Raw genomic sequence first — 15,262 nt, forward strand, 5'->3', positions numbered from 1 at the left:
ACATACATGCTTTACCTTAAAATAACATTATTTTATAGTATGTTGTAGTAGAAGATATCCTACTTGTCTGGTCAAAATACCAATTCAAGGTGGCTTACAATATCATAAAAATAAGATAACACACGGGATTTTTTTTTAAAAAAATTAATTATTTGAAAAACAAACGGAAATACCGGAGTAAAAAAATTAAAGGAACTGTTTTCTTTTCTTTCTTTCTTTTAAAAAAGCTCACAATTTATAAAACAGTTATAACTTTCCCTCACAAGATTCTTCATAGAGGAATTTGCCTGACTGCATTACTAGCAAAGTCAATTTATTTTGACATAAGTTTTCATCAGATGCATGAAGTCATATTCTCAGTCAGCAGGGTACAGTGTATTCATATTTGGGGGTGGGCAGTAAAGGGGGATTCACAGAAGAACCCTATGAAGGAGGGGGTATTATGGCCATTCTGCAAAAGAGCAGTTGAGAAAGTGTGACCTGTCTGATTTCACCTAGTGACAGGAAAACGTTATTAACCAGGAACCGAATTTTGCAGTCACTACATGAAATTGTATGATGCTGAAAGCAACAATCCAGAGGCCCTGTCATGAAATAAGGATTGCAGAGTTAGCTGTGTCACATCCAGTGCAGAAGTTATGCTGGGCATACCCTTGTCAGACACACTTTTGGCACTGGTGTAAATATGGCCTACCTGGACTTTGCTCCTCCAAAGAAATGGGGAACTTATCCAATCAGTGTTCCTATTTGCATAGAAGAGCCTCACACATCTACTTGTATACATGTGCAGGGCCCTGACACCAAATGTGTGATGGCGATGGACACAGGTCATGTATGGATATGGACGGGCATAGCCAAGAGACAGAAACCTCACATATTGAAAGAGCGTAAGACCTAATATACCCCATGCCATGCAACTGACTTAAGAATCAAAATATTGGTTTATCCACTCAGGTCCTGCTATCAGAACATGCTTTCTGTGAAAATTCGCTTATCAGAACACAATGAATTAGTACCCAAATCTCGCTACAGAAACTGCTGATTGGATAAATGATGCATTTTAAATTTTCCCATAGGAAATAATGGAAATTGTCATATCATTATGGGAAAGCCTGCCAAACGAATGATTTCTCCAGAATGCATTGTGTTCAGATAGCTGGACCTGCCTTGTGTATTGTGCAAAACATCAAAAGGAAAGGGGAAAAGTAGTTGAACTCTGAGCCAAAAGTGCATCAGTGCTTGGACAGACTAATGCTGCCTCCTCTGAACTGCAGCGATTTCCTCCTCTCCTGTCAGTCACCCCACCCTTTATCCAATACTGTTCAGGAAATCTGACCCCCACCCCCCGCGCAGGGGGTTTCTAACAGCATGCATTGTTCTATGCCAGCCACGAGAAGAAGGAGGCGCCACAGCCACCCAAAAGGCCTGGCTCGGGTGCAGCTTGCCTTACCTCCCTGTGGCCCTAGCCACAACAAGTGTTCACAGAATCAGATGACCTTTGCCTTAATTTAATATTCCCATCCTTATTGGTGAGCAAGCAAATTTCCGAATGTCTTTTTTAATAAAGGAGTTTTTTTTAATTCCTGCACATGTTTCAGGCATTAAGATATGCACCTTTATGGACCTGAAGGAAGCCTCTGAATAAGTGCAGAGGCACTGTGGGTTAAACCACAGAGCCTAGGGCTTGCTGATCAGAAGGTTGGTGGTTCGAATCCCCACGACAGGGTGAGCTCCCGTTGCTCTGTCCCAGCTCCGGCCAACCTCGCAGTTCAAAAGCACGTCAAAGTGCAAGTAGATAAATAGGTACTGCTCTGGCAGGAAGGTAAACAGCGTTTCAATACGCTGCTCTGGTTCGCCAGAAGCAGCTTAGTCATGTTGGCCACATGACCCAGAAGCTGTACGCCGGCTCCCTCGGCCAATAAAGCAAGATGAGCGCTGCAACCCCAGAGTCTTCTGTGACTGGACCTAAGGGATCCCTTTACCTTTACTTTACCTTTCTAGGATAGTATGATGTGTCACCATTTATTAAAGCCTGAACGGAATAAACATGTGCAGACATTCTTAATATTAGTGTATTTTTCATATCTGAGTCTATCTATACAACTTTTATCTGGGAGAGAAAAATAAAAGAAGAGAAGGTGGGACAAAAAAACACACAAGGGAAATCTGCTCAAGGGAAATAAAATAGTGTAGAAACTATTTTAGGCACATCCCCAGTTTGACTAGGGAACATATTGCCTTGAGATGTGGTGTGCTACCCTTCACTTAAGTTATTTAATTCCACTTTCCCCACATGCACTTTGCGTAATCATCTACTCCCTTTTGTTAATTTGACTTTATGCTACTCCTTAAAGGTGCCAGTTGCCTTTCAGGTTAAGGACAACCAAAAGTTGAGGCATGTGGATTTCATGAAAGATATCTACTTTCTTCTTCAAGTCATGCTTACAAACTTTCCCAGAACCCTCTTCTACCACTTCTTTAAACTACACTCTATACACCCCACAAACCAATTAAGAGTACATCATTTTTATTCATAGAGATTAATACATGTAACCAACTAGATGTGAGCATATGGGCACACTCTAATGCTTATGCCTGAAACTGTTCAATATGGGTTTAGAAATGTCCACCATTCACCAATACACTGTTGTGGCAAAATTGTGTTCTCTAGGGACTGGAGTTACATTATGGTGTTTAATATTAAGTCAAACTATTGGACTGCCTAGTCCAACATATTCCATCCTGGATTGGACTTGTGATACAAGCAGATGTGTCCTATTATTGTTGCCATCACTCAATATCCTCTGAGGTCGGCCACCAGCAATAATACATACCAGATATTTCCTCTGTAGAACAGTAATCCTTTTTTTGAAAATTAGTTTTTATTGGGGGGTTTTGTGTTCCAAAACAAACAGATAAACAGGCAATAATATTCTTAAGGTGATGACCCTGCTTGGCACATGACAGAAAAGTGATATGTCCTGATTTCTACCCCCACCCCTCCTAAACACCTTTCAGTTGGCCTAATTTTGTAGTCAATTTTAGTTTCTGGACTTTTAAAGGGCAGCATGCACAGTGGGAATTATCATAGTCCAGTCTGGATGATTTTTTTTTTATGTAAGGGTGTAAATTTGGGTGCTAATTGTGAACACACTGTTGTTGTTGTTTAGTTGTTTGGTCATGACCCCATGGACCAGAGTATGCCAGGCACTCCTGTCTTCCACTGCCTCCTGCAGTTTGGTCAAACTCATGTTTGTAGCTTCGAGAACACTGTCCAACCATCTCATCCTCTGTTGTTCCCTTCTCCTTGTGCCCTCAATATTTCCCAACATCAGGGTCTTTTCCAGCGAGGCTTCTCATGAGGTGGCCAAAGTATTGGAGCCTCAACTTCAGCATCTGTCCTTCCAGTGAGCACTCAGGGCTGATTTCCTTAAGAATGGATAGGTTTGATCTTCTTGCAGACCATGGGACTTTCAAGAGTTTCCTCCAGTACCAGAATTCAAAAACATCAATTCTTCAGCGATCAACCTTCTTTATGGTCCAGCTCTCACTTCCATACATCACTACCGGGAAAACCAAGATTTAACTTTGTTGGCAAGGTGATGTCTCTGCTTTTTAAGATGCTGTCTAGGTTTGTCATTGCTTTTTTCCCAAGAAGCAGGAGTCCTTTAATTTTGTGACGGCTGTCAGCAACTGCAGTTATCATGGAGCCCAGGAAAGTAAAATCTCTCACTGCCTCCATTTCTTCCCCTTCTATTTGCCAGGAGGTGATGGGCCCAGTGGCCATGATCTTCGTTTTTTTGATGTTGAACTTCAGACCATCTTTTGCACTCTCCTCTTTCACCCTCATTAAGAGGTTCTTTAATTCCTCCTCACTTTTCCCTAGTGAACACACTAGAGAAAAAATATATTGGGTGTGTGCCAACTATGATCACATATACAACAAATTTTCAAGTGTAACATACATTATGCATCTCTCTAATTATTTCAGTGCTATCACATGAACTGATTTTTTTAAATGCAATGTTTTGTCTCTTGTATGCAGAGGGGCACCCATGAAGGACTCTACAAATTCCTGGGTTTATACCAGTGCCTCTCATGCAGTCAGTTTCTAGGAATAGAATAGTGTGATTTCCCTAAGCTATTTTGTGAAATTGTTTTTTCTAAAAAAATTGTTCTTTGTGTTTACTTCTGGCCTTAGAAAAATAATAAACATTTTGGGGGCAAAAATGCAACCAAGTAACCCAGCACTGGACACCAAAATAGAGAAGATCTCCACAGCCACCATGTATTTCCCCTTGGTGCTCAGATAGGTTGGAATGAAAGATATCCAAACACTGCAAAACACCAGCATGCTAAAAGTAATAAACTTGGCTTCATTGAAACTATCAGGCAGCTTTCTGGCTAGGAAGGCCACTATGAAGCTGATACTGGCCTGAAGGCCCATGTAGCCCAGGACCATGTAAAACATAGCATCTGAGCCTTCATTACATTGCACTACAATCAGCCCAGACTGTGAGACCATATCAAGATCTGGGAAAGGGGCAGATGTGAATAGCCAGATGGCACAGATGACAACTTGAATAAGAGAGCAAAAAAGGATAATGCAGTTGGATAGTCTCTTGCCCACCCATTTCCTCATCTTGCTTCCAGGACTTCTGGCCATAAATGCTACAACCACAGTGGTTGTTTTGGCCAATACACAAGAAAGTGCAAGTGAAAAGATGTTTCCAAAAGCAGCTTGTCGGAAAAGGCAGGTTGTTATTCTGGGTCGTCCAATGAACAGCAAGGAGCAAATGAAACAAAGCAAAAGGGAGATTAGCAGAAGGTAGGTAAGGCTCCGGTTGTTGGCTTTGACAACTGGTGTCTTCTGGTGTTTAATGAAGGTTGCAAGCACCAGGACTGTGAGGAAAGCGAAAGTAAGTCCAGTGGAAGCCAACCCTTTCCCTAAAGGTTCATCATAGGCTAGAAAAGTTGTAACCTTAGGGATACATCTGTTTTGTTTCTTGTTTGGATGTTCAGCTTCTTGGCATGTTTCACACTGATATGCATCTGTAAAAAACACACATAAATTTCCTGTATGGCAGAGCTTTTCAGCATGCGGCCTACATCATGCAACACAGCACATCAGCCAATAATCTACAAAAGCTAGATAATCCCTATTCTGATGTCCGATATTGTTTTGGGAAGTGGGGAAAATTTGCAGCTGGCACTGAAGCCCCCACTGTTATGTGGTTTGCTGATGTGAAAACAGACATAGTGTGTACAGCACACCAACACACTGAAAGGAGCATTATTTAAGCCAATGAAGCCTCCTTTTCCTTGTTTGGCACCCTCCCACCCTTTTCTGCATTGTGGTTGCTGTAGTCACTTTGGGGCTGAAGAGGAATTTTTGGCTGGCTTGTCTAGATTTGTGAGAAAGCCCCCCCCTTTCCCATACTGTAGGATTGGAATAGGAGGTTGTTAGGTGAACTGCCTTAATACTTGGCTAGTCATGCTGATTGATTGATTTGACGATATTGTTCAATTGGCTGATATTTAATTTGGCATTTCAGTTTCATGTGGTTAAATAGGTGAATCTGGTCACTTTGGCAGAAACGTGGGAAAAGGAACTTCATAGGGCAGGTTGATGACACACTTAGACATAGGTGCAAAATCTTAGGGGCCAAGGGGGCTTCAGCCCTCTCCCCCATAAAATATTTGAGGGGCAAATTGATGGGCATCACCATTCAAATTGTATGCATGCACCGTGTCATATGATTGGTTATGTGGGGCAGAGCTTACCTCTTACCTACCCCCCAAATATTTTATTCAAGGTAGCACCCCTTAGGCTACTTAGGCTACCTTGTGGATGGGTGGTCCCTCTCAAAGCCGTACCTGAAGGATGCACAGCCTGGGAGCAGGATAGGGACTGTTGTTGATGCTAAATTTCCTCATTCAAACAGTTGTAAGGCTTGAAGGGTGGTGATGATATAAGACTTCCTCTACTCACATTCAGTGTGTGGCTCAGGTAAGCGGTCAGTGGATAGGCTTGCATGGTTTTGTCACCTTTACAGCCACGGGATTTCTTAGTCTGAGCCAGTTTCCTCCCCTATAGTTTTTTCTGTAGGATTTGTATGTAACATTTAATAAATAGATCCTTTTTCATCCTAGCTGTATGTGCCTATTTATTTCAGCCTTAGGCCAAAAATATTTTATCATTGTGTTCTGACTGATCTGAGAATACCATGTAGAGTTTAAGCATCTAGTAATATACAGGTCATGTCTGGTTGGTTTTGTGTGGTGGAATGCTAACTTTTTAACCCCACTACCACCACACACACATTGTCAACATAGCATTGTGCATTATCTTATCCAATGCGGCCAATTGATCTGAATGAAAAATCCAGGCATATAATATAGGCTGTCTAGTAAAAACAATTAATATTTGAAATATATAGTTTGGATAGTGCCTCTGAAATTACCTACCTGTCTGGTGTGAAATGGTCCCCTCTGGGCACTGAGAACAATAATAGCAGCAAGATGGTTCACTCTCACGAACTTTTTTGTAGTATCCAGGGGGGCATCTTTCAGTGCACATAGAAGGAGGCAATGCCTAACCATAAAAAGAAGAAAATACAATTCGGTGAATTTCAGGTTATAAATTCATTTCTCTGTATTTTAGCCTCAAGTTGTATATTTAACCTCTGTTTTAAAAAGACAAAGACAAAGTGATCACACTCCAGTGTTTCAAATAAAATAACTAGGTATAAAACTTGGGCAGAAAACCTTGTCCCACTCACATGCAATGTCAAAGTACTATGCGTAATCTAACTGGTCCACCATTGAGATATTTATGTATCATTTTAAAGTGAAGTTATCAGGTTGATTCAGTTGATCCAAATAACAGAGGCAGTTTAGGTTCCTTTATTTTTTTCTACATAGGTCAATTTGGTATGTGCCAAAATCAAGTTCTTCGTCACTAAAGCCTTTAGTTATTAGAGGTAAGGGAATAAGCTCTTTCATGGCAAATTGAGAGGATTTAAAAAAACAAAACAAAACAAACCCCAAACCCCCAAAACCTTCATGTCTTGAGAAACAATGGAACTCATTCATTTCATTTTCTAGATTGAATCCCACAGATTTTGGGAAACTATGAAAAATGGCAAATTATTAAAATCTTAATTACCCACCTGGTTGAAGATGTTGGGCCATATAATGACATCTTTCTTAATGGTAATTTTTTCATTAGAAGACTGGAAATCTACCATTCCAACTCTTACTCGGATGAAAGATTTATTTGGAAAAGTAACCAAGTTAACAATGTCATATGATCCAGTAGACAATTCCATGTTTTCATTAAAGAATACCTCCTCCCCAGCACTGTTGTTGAAATGATTTTTTCTCAAAAATGCCTGGAGCTAGATGGGAAAACCAAATCTCAGGATTTATAAATATCATCTCCCATTCTAAGAGTAGCTACTGAGCATCATTTGGGAACTTGCAGTCTTTCACAGAAAGTCTGTGAAACTTCACTATGGTTACTTATTTACTAAATGACTTCAGCGAAGGTGTTTGAAGTCCATCAAAGATTCAGTATTTCTGACCTTCACTAGCAACATGTGTAACACTAGTCCACCCATTGCAAAAGTACTGAGACTAAATATCTCATATTACCTCCCATGGCAGCAGTGCCCAATGATCCAATCCAGCAGGTTTCCCCCTCACTCTTTGCCCTTGTGCATGAAAAGCATGTAAAGCATGTGCCAAAGCATGGACTGCATTGTAGATACTATAGCTCTGATCAGACATGCTCATTTCAAGCACAGTCCCAGGAAGACTATTTAACTTTTCCTTGCCTGTACAGTGCTTTTTATTTAGAGTTGTGCACTGAAATGCAGCTTCCCAAAACATTTTCATAAATAAACTATTTTGGTGCTGGTGAGGGTCATACATCTGGAGAAAACTCTGAAATCCTGGCACATGGTTTTTGTGGATTGTCATGAACAAGGAGCCATGGAAGTATTTCAAGTTCCAGCTATTCCAAATAACACTTGAGGTGAAATCACACTGGACTGTGGTAATCCAAACCTTCTCTTTGGGTTTCCTTCCCAAGTAATACTCAGTATACAGCATCATCTGTAAACCTTGCATTGAGTAAGTGTCTCCATCTGCAACAATCACATTGGCTTTGGTCCTATGAAGTGTTGCCAGGATATTTCCCTTAGAAAATATATTCCATGCACTAGAGGACTGGAGAAAGACTAATGGTGCCTTCTCTGCAAAGGCAACACAGATGCCATTCTCATTGAGCATACATTTCATACTTTGCACAAACCGTTCACCACTGTCATCATCTGAAACAATAAGGCCAATCCATGTCCATCCCAAATATTTTATCAAGTGCACTATCCCTTCATTCTGGGTATTGTCGTTTGGGACCATTTGGTAGGTAAAAGGGAAATAGGTTTTATCGCTCAGTCCTGGGTGAAATGAGCCATAACTGAGCTGAAAAGAGAGGGAAATGCAGTATTTTAAGCTGTGAAAGTTGTTGTTGTTGTTTTACAAAGTTGAACCCATAAAACATTTACTGGGAATTTTTCTGATGTATCTATGATGAATGTTCTGCAGTATATTTCAGATGTTCTATGAAAAACTGGACATAGTGAATAGAAGATGGGTTTGATATGTAACATATATATTTTATATACATATTCACAACTTAAATATTCAGTAAAACAACCTTATTAAAACAACACATTACCTAAAACAGACAGGTAATCAAGAGAATTTCTGTGTAAACAGATATGTCTTCAAAAGTCAGTGGGATGCCAATATAGATGGGGCCTATTGCTATTTCAGCAGCGTGTCATAAACAAACAAACAAAAATGAGAATATCATGCCTCTTAAAAAATGCAGGTTGAAACAAAAAGAGTGGGTACTCTCTACTTTTTCAAAAAAGAAAAAAGAAACAAACTGCTCAAGGATGGCTGGCAACAACTCATTTGTCATATAAAAAGCATATTCTAGTTTGGAGTATATGATATAGTTGGGCATACAACTACAGTGCAGTGCACATAGAACTTGATCTTCATATGGTGCAGTTTCTGTGTGCTGCTCATGCACCAAATAAAGGCAGTACATTTCTGCTGGTGGAAATACATGTCTCAACCTAGGCTGAAAGCAACTCAGACCGCCAAAAGAACATAGAAATCCATATACAAATAGATGAGTTTTCAAAAGGGGAATCACAGCAGGTTGCACAAATCAGATTTCTGATCACTTATCTATATAATCCCATATCTCTGGTGCTTTTTTGTACTTAAACATCAGAAATTTCAACGTGTCAAACATGAGAACCATTGAAATTTCATCTCTTGCACAGTTATCTGTAAACTTCCTCTCCACACAACCCTACCTGTGGAATCTGGTAGAGGCTTAAGATAGTGGCTATCTGCATAGAAGCTTCAGAGCCAAGTGCTCCAATGACTGCCAACATCTTTTGCATTCTGCATATGGAATTAGGGACGCTGTTTTTCTTTGCTGACAGCAAGGACAGCGTGATATCATAGTTTAATCTTGCTTGGAACATATTATCATAGATCTGGAATCCCAGAGTAGAATTGGGTAGAAGGTTTGAATCTTTGTTGACCTCAGCAATAGCAAAATTGAAGGCAAAGACATGCTGATAATTCTTTTTCATCGACCTACAAAGACAGTAATATATATTTTTTTATTTGCACAGCACTTCCTTCTCTCACCTACTCGCCGGTTGCAAAGAGACCCAATTGATAATGTATTTCACAGCTGATAACCACCATGGCTCAGAAAGAGAAGACAAAGGTTTTCTCTTATGGTTTTTTAAAAATACCTGCACACAGCTACGTGGTTATAAAACTGCACGGTTTGAGTGGATATCCAGAAATCTGGTCATGCATTGGTCATTGAACAGATCTTAAACACAGTAGTTATTTTACATGCATATGACTATAGTCTTCTCCATTGAAAAGCACTGACAGCAATATAACAGAGAGCAGCCATTTCAGACCTGAAACACAGTTGCATTTTGTATTTGGAATTCATTTTGCAATCTGTGTACATAGTTGAGCTACAGAAATCAATAAGTGTACACATGCCTAGTGAGAGTGTGTGCACCTGTATTTTGTGTAATTTGTGAACACATATTAAGTTATTTAAAACTGACCTTTATTACAAGAAAGGTATACACTTTGGGAACAGACACATAGATATTGGGGGCATGTCCAACTTTATGATTCTAGGATTAATCCACGCTGGGAGCCTGAGTCAACTCCCCATGGTTGATATAGAAGCTCCACACTCTGCCAGCTCCTCCAACTCAGGGCTCAAGGCTGGTGCCATGACCTACTGGCCTCGCTGGGCATGTGCCATGGCCCAACACCCCTCAGCTAGCATATTAGGAGTGCTGAATTATTTCAGCAGCAGAATTTGGGGTTTTAATACATGTTTATTTATTCACTTTCCTCCCTTTCCTCCAGGGAGCTCTTGGTGACACCAGTGATTTTCCGCTGCATATTATAAGTTCCAAATTACCCTGAGTTAGGCTGAGAGAGGTACTGATTGGCCCAAGGTCACCCAGCGAGCTTCATAGCTGAGTGGAGTTTTGATCGTGGGTCTCTTCCCAATCCTAGTGCATCACTCTAACCACTACATCACACTGGCAAAGTTATTTACCACATAGACACAAATAAGCCTGAGTCTTAGCTGTGGTCCCTGCATTGCAGGACTTGGACTGGATGTTCCTTTGGGTCCCTTCCAACTCTACAGTTCTATGATTCTATGATTCCTGGGATCTCTTGTGCAAACTTATAATATCTATTACAAATCTATTTTACACCAAACATTTTGGGGATATTTACTACATGCTATTTTCTGTCCATTGGTGCCACAGCCTACAAATTCCCAAGCAACAGCACAATCCACACAAGCTTTTTCTACAGAAACATGTGCCCAAGTACTTACACTTAGGACTTGCTTATGGGGCATTTAACCCACTACAAAGGGTTTCTTTCACTGCTTCAGTGTTCTCCCAAACAATCAAAATCAATCTTCTCTCAAGCAAAAACCCACTACACATTCAATGTGCTATTGCAAGGCTTTCAGGTGCAGGCTGGTGAACTATTGTTCTGTTGTCAAACTGTGAGCTGGGTAAAACAACCTCTCGCTCGGCAGTGGATGAAGTGGTCTTCATTTGCCTACACTCCCCCATGCTCTGAAGGTTGTATAAATTGGCCTTAAATGCTCAAAATCTGGGTTTGCCTTTATACAGTCACTAATTTGGGTTGAGATTCATTCACAAACTACCAAATTTGGGTTGCACAATTTGTGCATCTGCACAATAAGCCCACTTCCCACCAAAATTGGAGTTTATGTGATAAAGGAAGCTGGAAAGTGTGGTATAACAATTGCTTGAAAGGTGATGGAGTAATGTAATGGAAAATGTGAGATAAGGTAAAGGTAAGATAAAGACAAAGGTGAGATAAGGATTGCTTGCTGAAACATCATATCATATCCCCTCCCCAAAATAAAAAGAGAACGAATACTCAATGAAGAGTTGACACCATCTAATCTCAGTGCAAGCTTTGTGCAAACAAATCAGGAGGAATGTTCAATAAGAAGGAAAACTGGAACTACCTAGATACTGTCATTTGTTTAAACACATGCACACTTAACTGGAACACACGTTTACTGAAGCTCTCAGGTAGCATCTTGAAGGAGTCTTCAGGATATACACCCATGCGCAGAGACAAAACTGCACCAATAACATGGTCCCCTGGCTTTAAAAAATCGTCTTCATATCTGTGAGCTGTTGCTTTGCATTTTTCCTTCAAATTATTATTGGTGGCCTGGGGCAGGAGCTGTAGCAACAGCAGCAGCATGAGTAGCATCTTATGTCATTGCAGCCCACAAACCTTATTCATTTTCACTGACTGCAGTAGCTTACAAGACATAGCATGAATATGGACAAGAGGCAATGTTATAGATAACCTTATTCCATGCTGGCTCTTTTGAGATATTATTCATGTCAATAGTGACAAAGACCTGCTATATCCTTGCTCAAAACAGTTTTCAATAAACTTTAGAGCATTTATAGTAGATCTCACCACTGATGCAAGGTTTTGCAAGGTTCTTCAATTGATTTAATTTGTTTTCCTATTGGTGTTGCCAGTTAGTTCTTAAATTCTCTGGAGCTTTTACAATGAAAAGACTCAGGCACTGTATTTTCAATAATTATAGGGAAGATAGTGGTATCTCTAGTCTTTCTCACACAAACACACTTTCTCTCATTGTTCCAGTAGAATGGGAGGAAAATACTTATATGCAGAAAGAAGGGATGAATAAAAAACCAGGGTGGGGTGGGTAGAAGAATTCATTTCCTGTAAGAAAATAGATTTATTTCCCACACTCTGTCAAAAGGTCATAGGACAGTTTACAACACAGTAACAAAATAAAGAAGCATAGCATCCAAACATAAAACAATAATCATAAAATACATAATAAGCATATTAATGCTGCATATTGCATAAGATTTAGAATCACCAAATCTAACAAGGAATTTGAGATATTTTAAAATTCATTTCAACATAATTTATTTTGTCTATTCATCAATTCACTTATAAACTTTTACCAAAACCCTTTTCTTCCATAGTTTTATTAGGGCTCCCTGTATTTCCTTGTTTCTTAGGCTGTAAATAATTGGATTTAACAGTGGCGTTACAACAGTATAGGAAAATGATAAAAGCTTGTCCAGTGGTGGAGAGTAGCTGGATTTGGGTTTTAAGTACATGGAACTAGATGTACCATAGAAGAGAATAACAACTATTAAATGTGAGGAGCACGTGGAGAAGGCTTTATATCTCCTCTCCAAGACTGGCATCCCCATGATGGTAAAGATAATGCCCATGTAAGATAGGATGATCAGCACGAATGGTAGCATGATAGCCATCAGAGCAATTCCAATTACTTGGACTTCATTTAGGAAGGTGTCCCCACAGACTAGTTCTAACAGTGGCTGTATTTCACAGAAGAAGTGGTTGATGATCACACCACAAAATTGCAGCCGAAATGTGACAGTGGTGTGGACCAGCCCAACTGCAGTCCCACAAATGTATGAGCCAGTCACCATTATCCAGCAAACATTTCTCCTCATGATAATTGTGTAATGCAAAGGGTGGCATATTGCAACGTAGCGGTCAAATGCCATGGCAGCTAGAAGAAAACACTCAGCAACCCCAAAAAACAGGAAGAAGAACATCTGCATGGCACATCCCATAAAGGAAATAAATGTAGCATTAACCAACAAATTCTCTAATAATTTGGGGATTATGACTGACATATAGCATCCCTCCAAGCTGGCCAAGTGCATAAGGAAAAAATACATTGGAGTGTTAAGCATAGGGTCAGATTTTACAAGCAGAATTATCAAACTATTGATCATTAAGGTGATTATATAGAGGGAGAGCAGCACTACAAATATTAACACATGGAACTTGTGAGTCTCTGAAAAACCCACCAGTATGAATGCAGACAAAGTTGTGGCATTTTCTTGAATACTCATGGCCTCACTGAGATATTTAGCTTCTTCAGTACTGCTATTTGTATCTACATCTAGCAGTCTACTATTTCACCACCAACCTATTCATTGATTAATTCATCCATAATCATGACTCCTGCTTGTTTTCTTTTAAACTAATAGCCTAATCACTTTTGATCATCTTTGTTTTCTGCATGTTCAGTGCTCCTGGTGAAGATGTGAAAATAATAATTTTCTTGCTTTTATTTCATAGCATCAGCTTCTTATAAGTAAGATTACTTCCTCTGCCACTCTTTGCTCTGTAAGACAACCAAAAATAACATGTTGAGTTTTGTTTTTGCTTTTAAAAAAGAGAGAAGTTCATCTTATGTGTGTGAATATGTAAAGTCACATGGAAAACTAGAACAAATCTCTTACATCAGGGATGGAAAACTTATGGTCCTTCAGGTGTTCTTAGACTACAGTTCTTATTATCCCAGACCATTGGATATGTTGGTTAGAACTGATGGACTCCAACCTCCAATTGGAGGGCCATAGATTTCCATCTTTGTCTTGGAGCTTGATTTCATAGACCTTGGGAAGTGGACAGTGAATGTTAAGTAGCTGGCATGCCACAACCCTAGGCTGATAGGCTGATTTGGCTTGTACGCCAAAGTCCAATGACACATGTGGGTAACCTAATGTGATGTGGGGAAACATGACATTTCAGTTTGCAGTGTTTTATCTGCAGTGACTAATACCCTTATCTAAGTTATTACCTTACTACAGTCAATGAATATGCATGTTTGTGAACTAGACTATAGTTCTAGTCTTGGAGCTGTACAGCACTTCAGAATATTTGCCTGTCTAGCACAGTATTGTCTGCTTTGACTGCAGCAGCTCCCCCGGGTCTTAGGCAAAAAGAGAGAGAGAGAGAGAGAGGTCCTTCATCTGCTACCGATGCCTTTTAACTGGAGATTGCAGAGCTTGAATTCTGAGCCTTCTACCACTGACTATGTTTTGGAGTGGCCTGCAAAGTTTCATTGCTGTAGGCAAAACACCCTGCCATTGAAACCACCCTATTAAGGGAATTTGCATGAAAATATGTGTATAACTGGAAAAATTACATACAAAATGTGTATTTTTTTGGGGGGGTGCATTAAAATCTTACTGAATTTTCACAAGGACTTTAAAAAAAATCAGAAACTGATGCAGAAATGTGAAGTTGAAACTATAAAAATTAGAGAAACCCAAAATGGACAGATTTGTCCATTCCTAGGTGCAACTAAAGTGAGTGTGGCTACCCATAAACTCTCCCTTTTACATTTACAGGACACACATAGGCAGACACAAACACAAAGGCACACAGTCCTCTCTCCTCTGCTGATAAATGAAGGTTAGCTGTAGAATGGAAATTATCATTTCCCCATCAAATAGCCAACCAGATGACCAGGGAGAGGGTGATTTACATCAGGGTGCTAGTGCAGTCTCAGCTCACTTCTTCTTCTCTTTTTTCCTGAGTATTGGGGGGTAGAGAGAGAAAAAATTGGCTTGGAGGGAAGAATAACCATACCTGTTTTACTTGGTAGTGATCTTGAAGCTAAGCAATTGAATTTCCTTTGAAGTCAAAATAACCAGATTTGCCCTCAGTTAATTTTTGTTATGAAGTATCATAGCAGAATTGGTGAGAGATTATCATGGATATATTATTGGGTTCGAATTTGGAATTA

The 15,262-nt window shown here is 39.8% G+C and overlaps 2 protein-coding genes across 2 annotated transcripts; both read right to left on the reverse strand.

Moving 5' to 3' along the window:
• Positions 1-3,646: 3,646 nt before the first annotated feature.
• On the reverse strand, positions 3,647-9,432 carry LOC309355482 (vomeronasal type-2 receptor 26-like). Its single transcript, XM_081886404.1, has 3 exons — positions 7,173-9,432; positions 6,469-6,595; positions 3,647-5,052 (listed from the first exon to the last, which is right to left on the reverse strand). The coding sequence occupies exons 1-3, from the start codon at positions 7,329-7,331 to the stop codon at positions 4,142-4,144; spliced, it is 1,197 nt and encodes a 398-aa protein (XP_081742530.1). The 5' UTR covers positions 7,332-9,432; the 3' UTR covers positions 3,647-4,141.
• Positions 9,433-12,618: 3,186 nt separating this feature from the next.
• LOC309355524 (olfactory receptor 10C1-like) lies at positions 12,619-14,544 on the reverse strand. Its single transcript, XM_081886462.1, has one exon. It carries the CDS (start codon positions 13,575-13,577, stop codon positions 12,630-12,632), a length of 948 nt encoding a protein of 315 aa, XP_081742588.1. The 5' UTR covers positions 13,578-14,544; the 3' UTR covers positions 12,619-12,629.
• Between the last annotated feature and the right edge of the window lie 718 nt (positions 14,545-15,262).

Source organism: Podarcis melisellensis, assembly GCF_964234715.1.
Source record: "Podarcis melisellensis genome assembly, chromosome: 13".
Lineage (NCBI taxonomy): Eukaryota > Metazoa > Chordata > Lepidosauria > Squamata > Lacertidae > Podarcis > Podarcis melisellensis.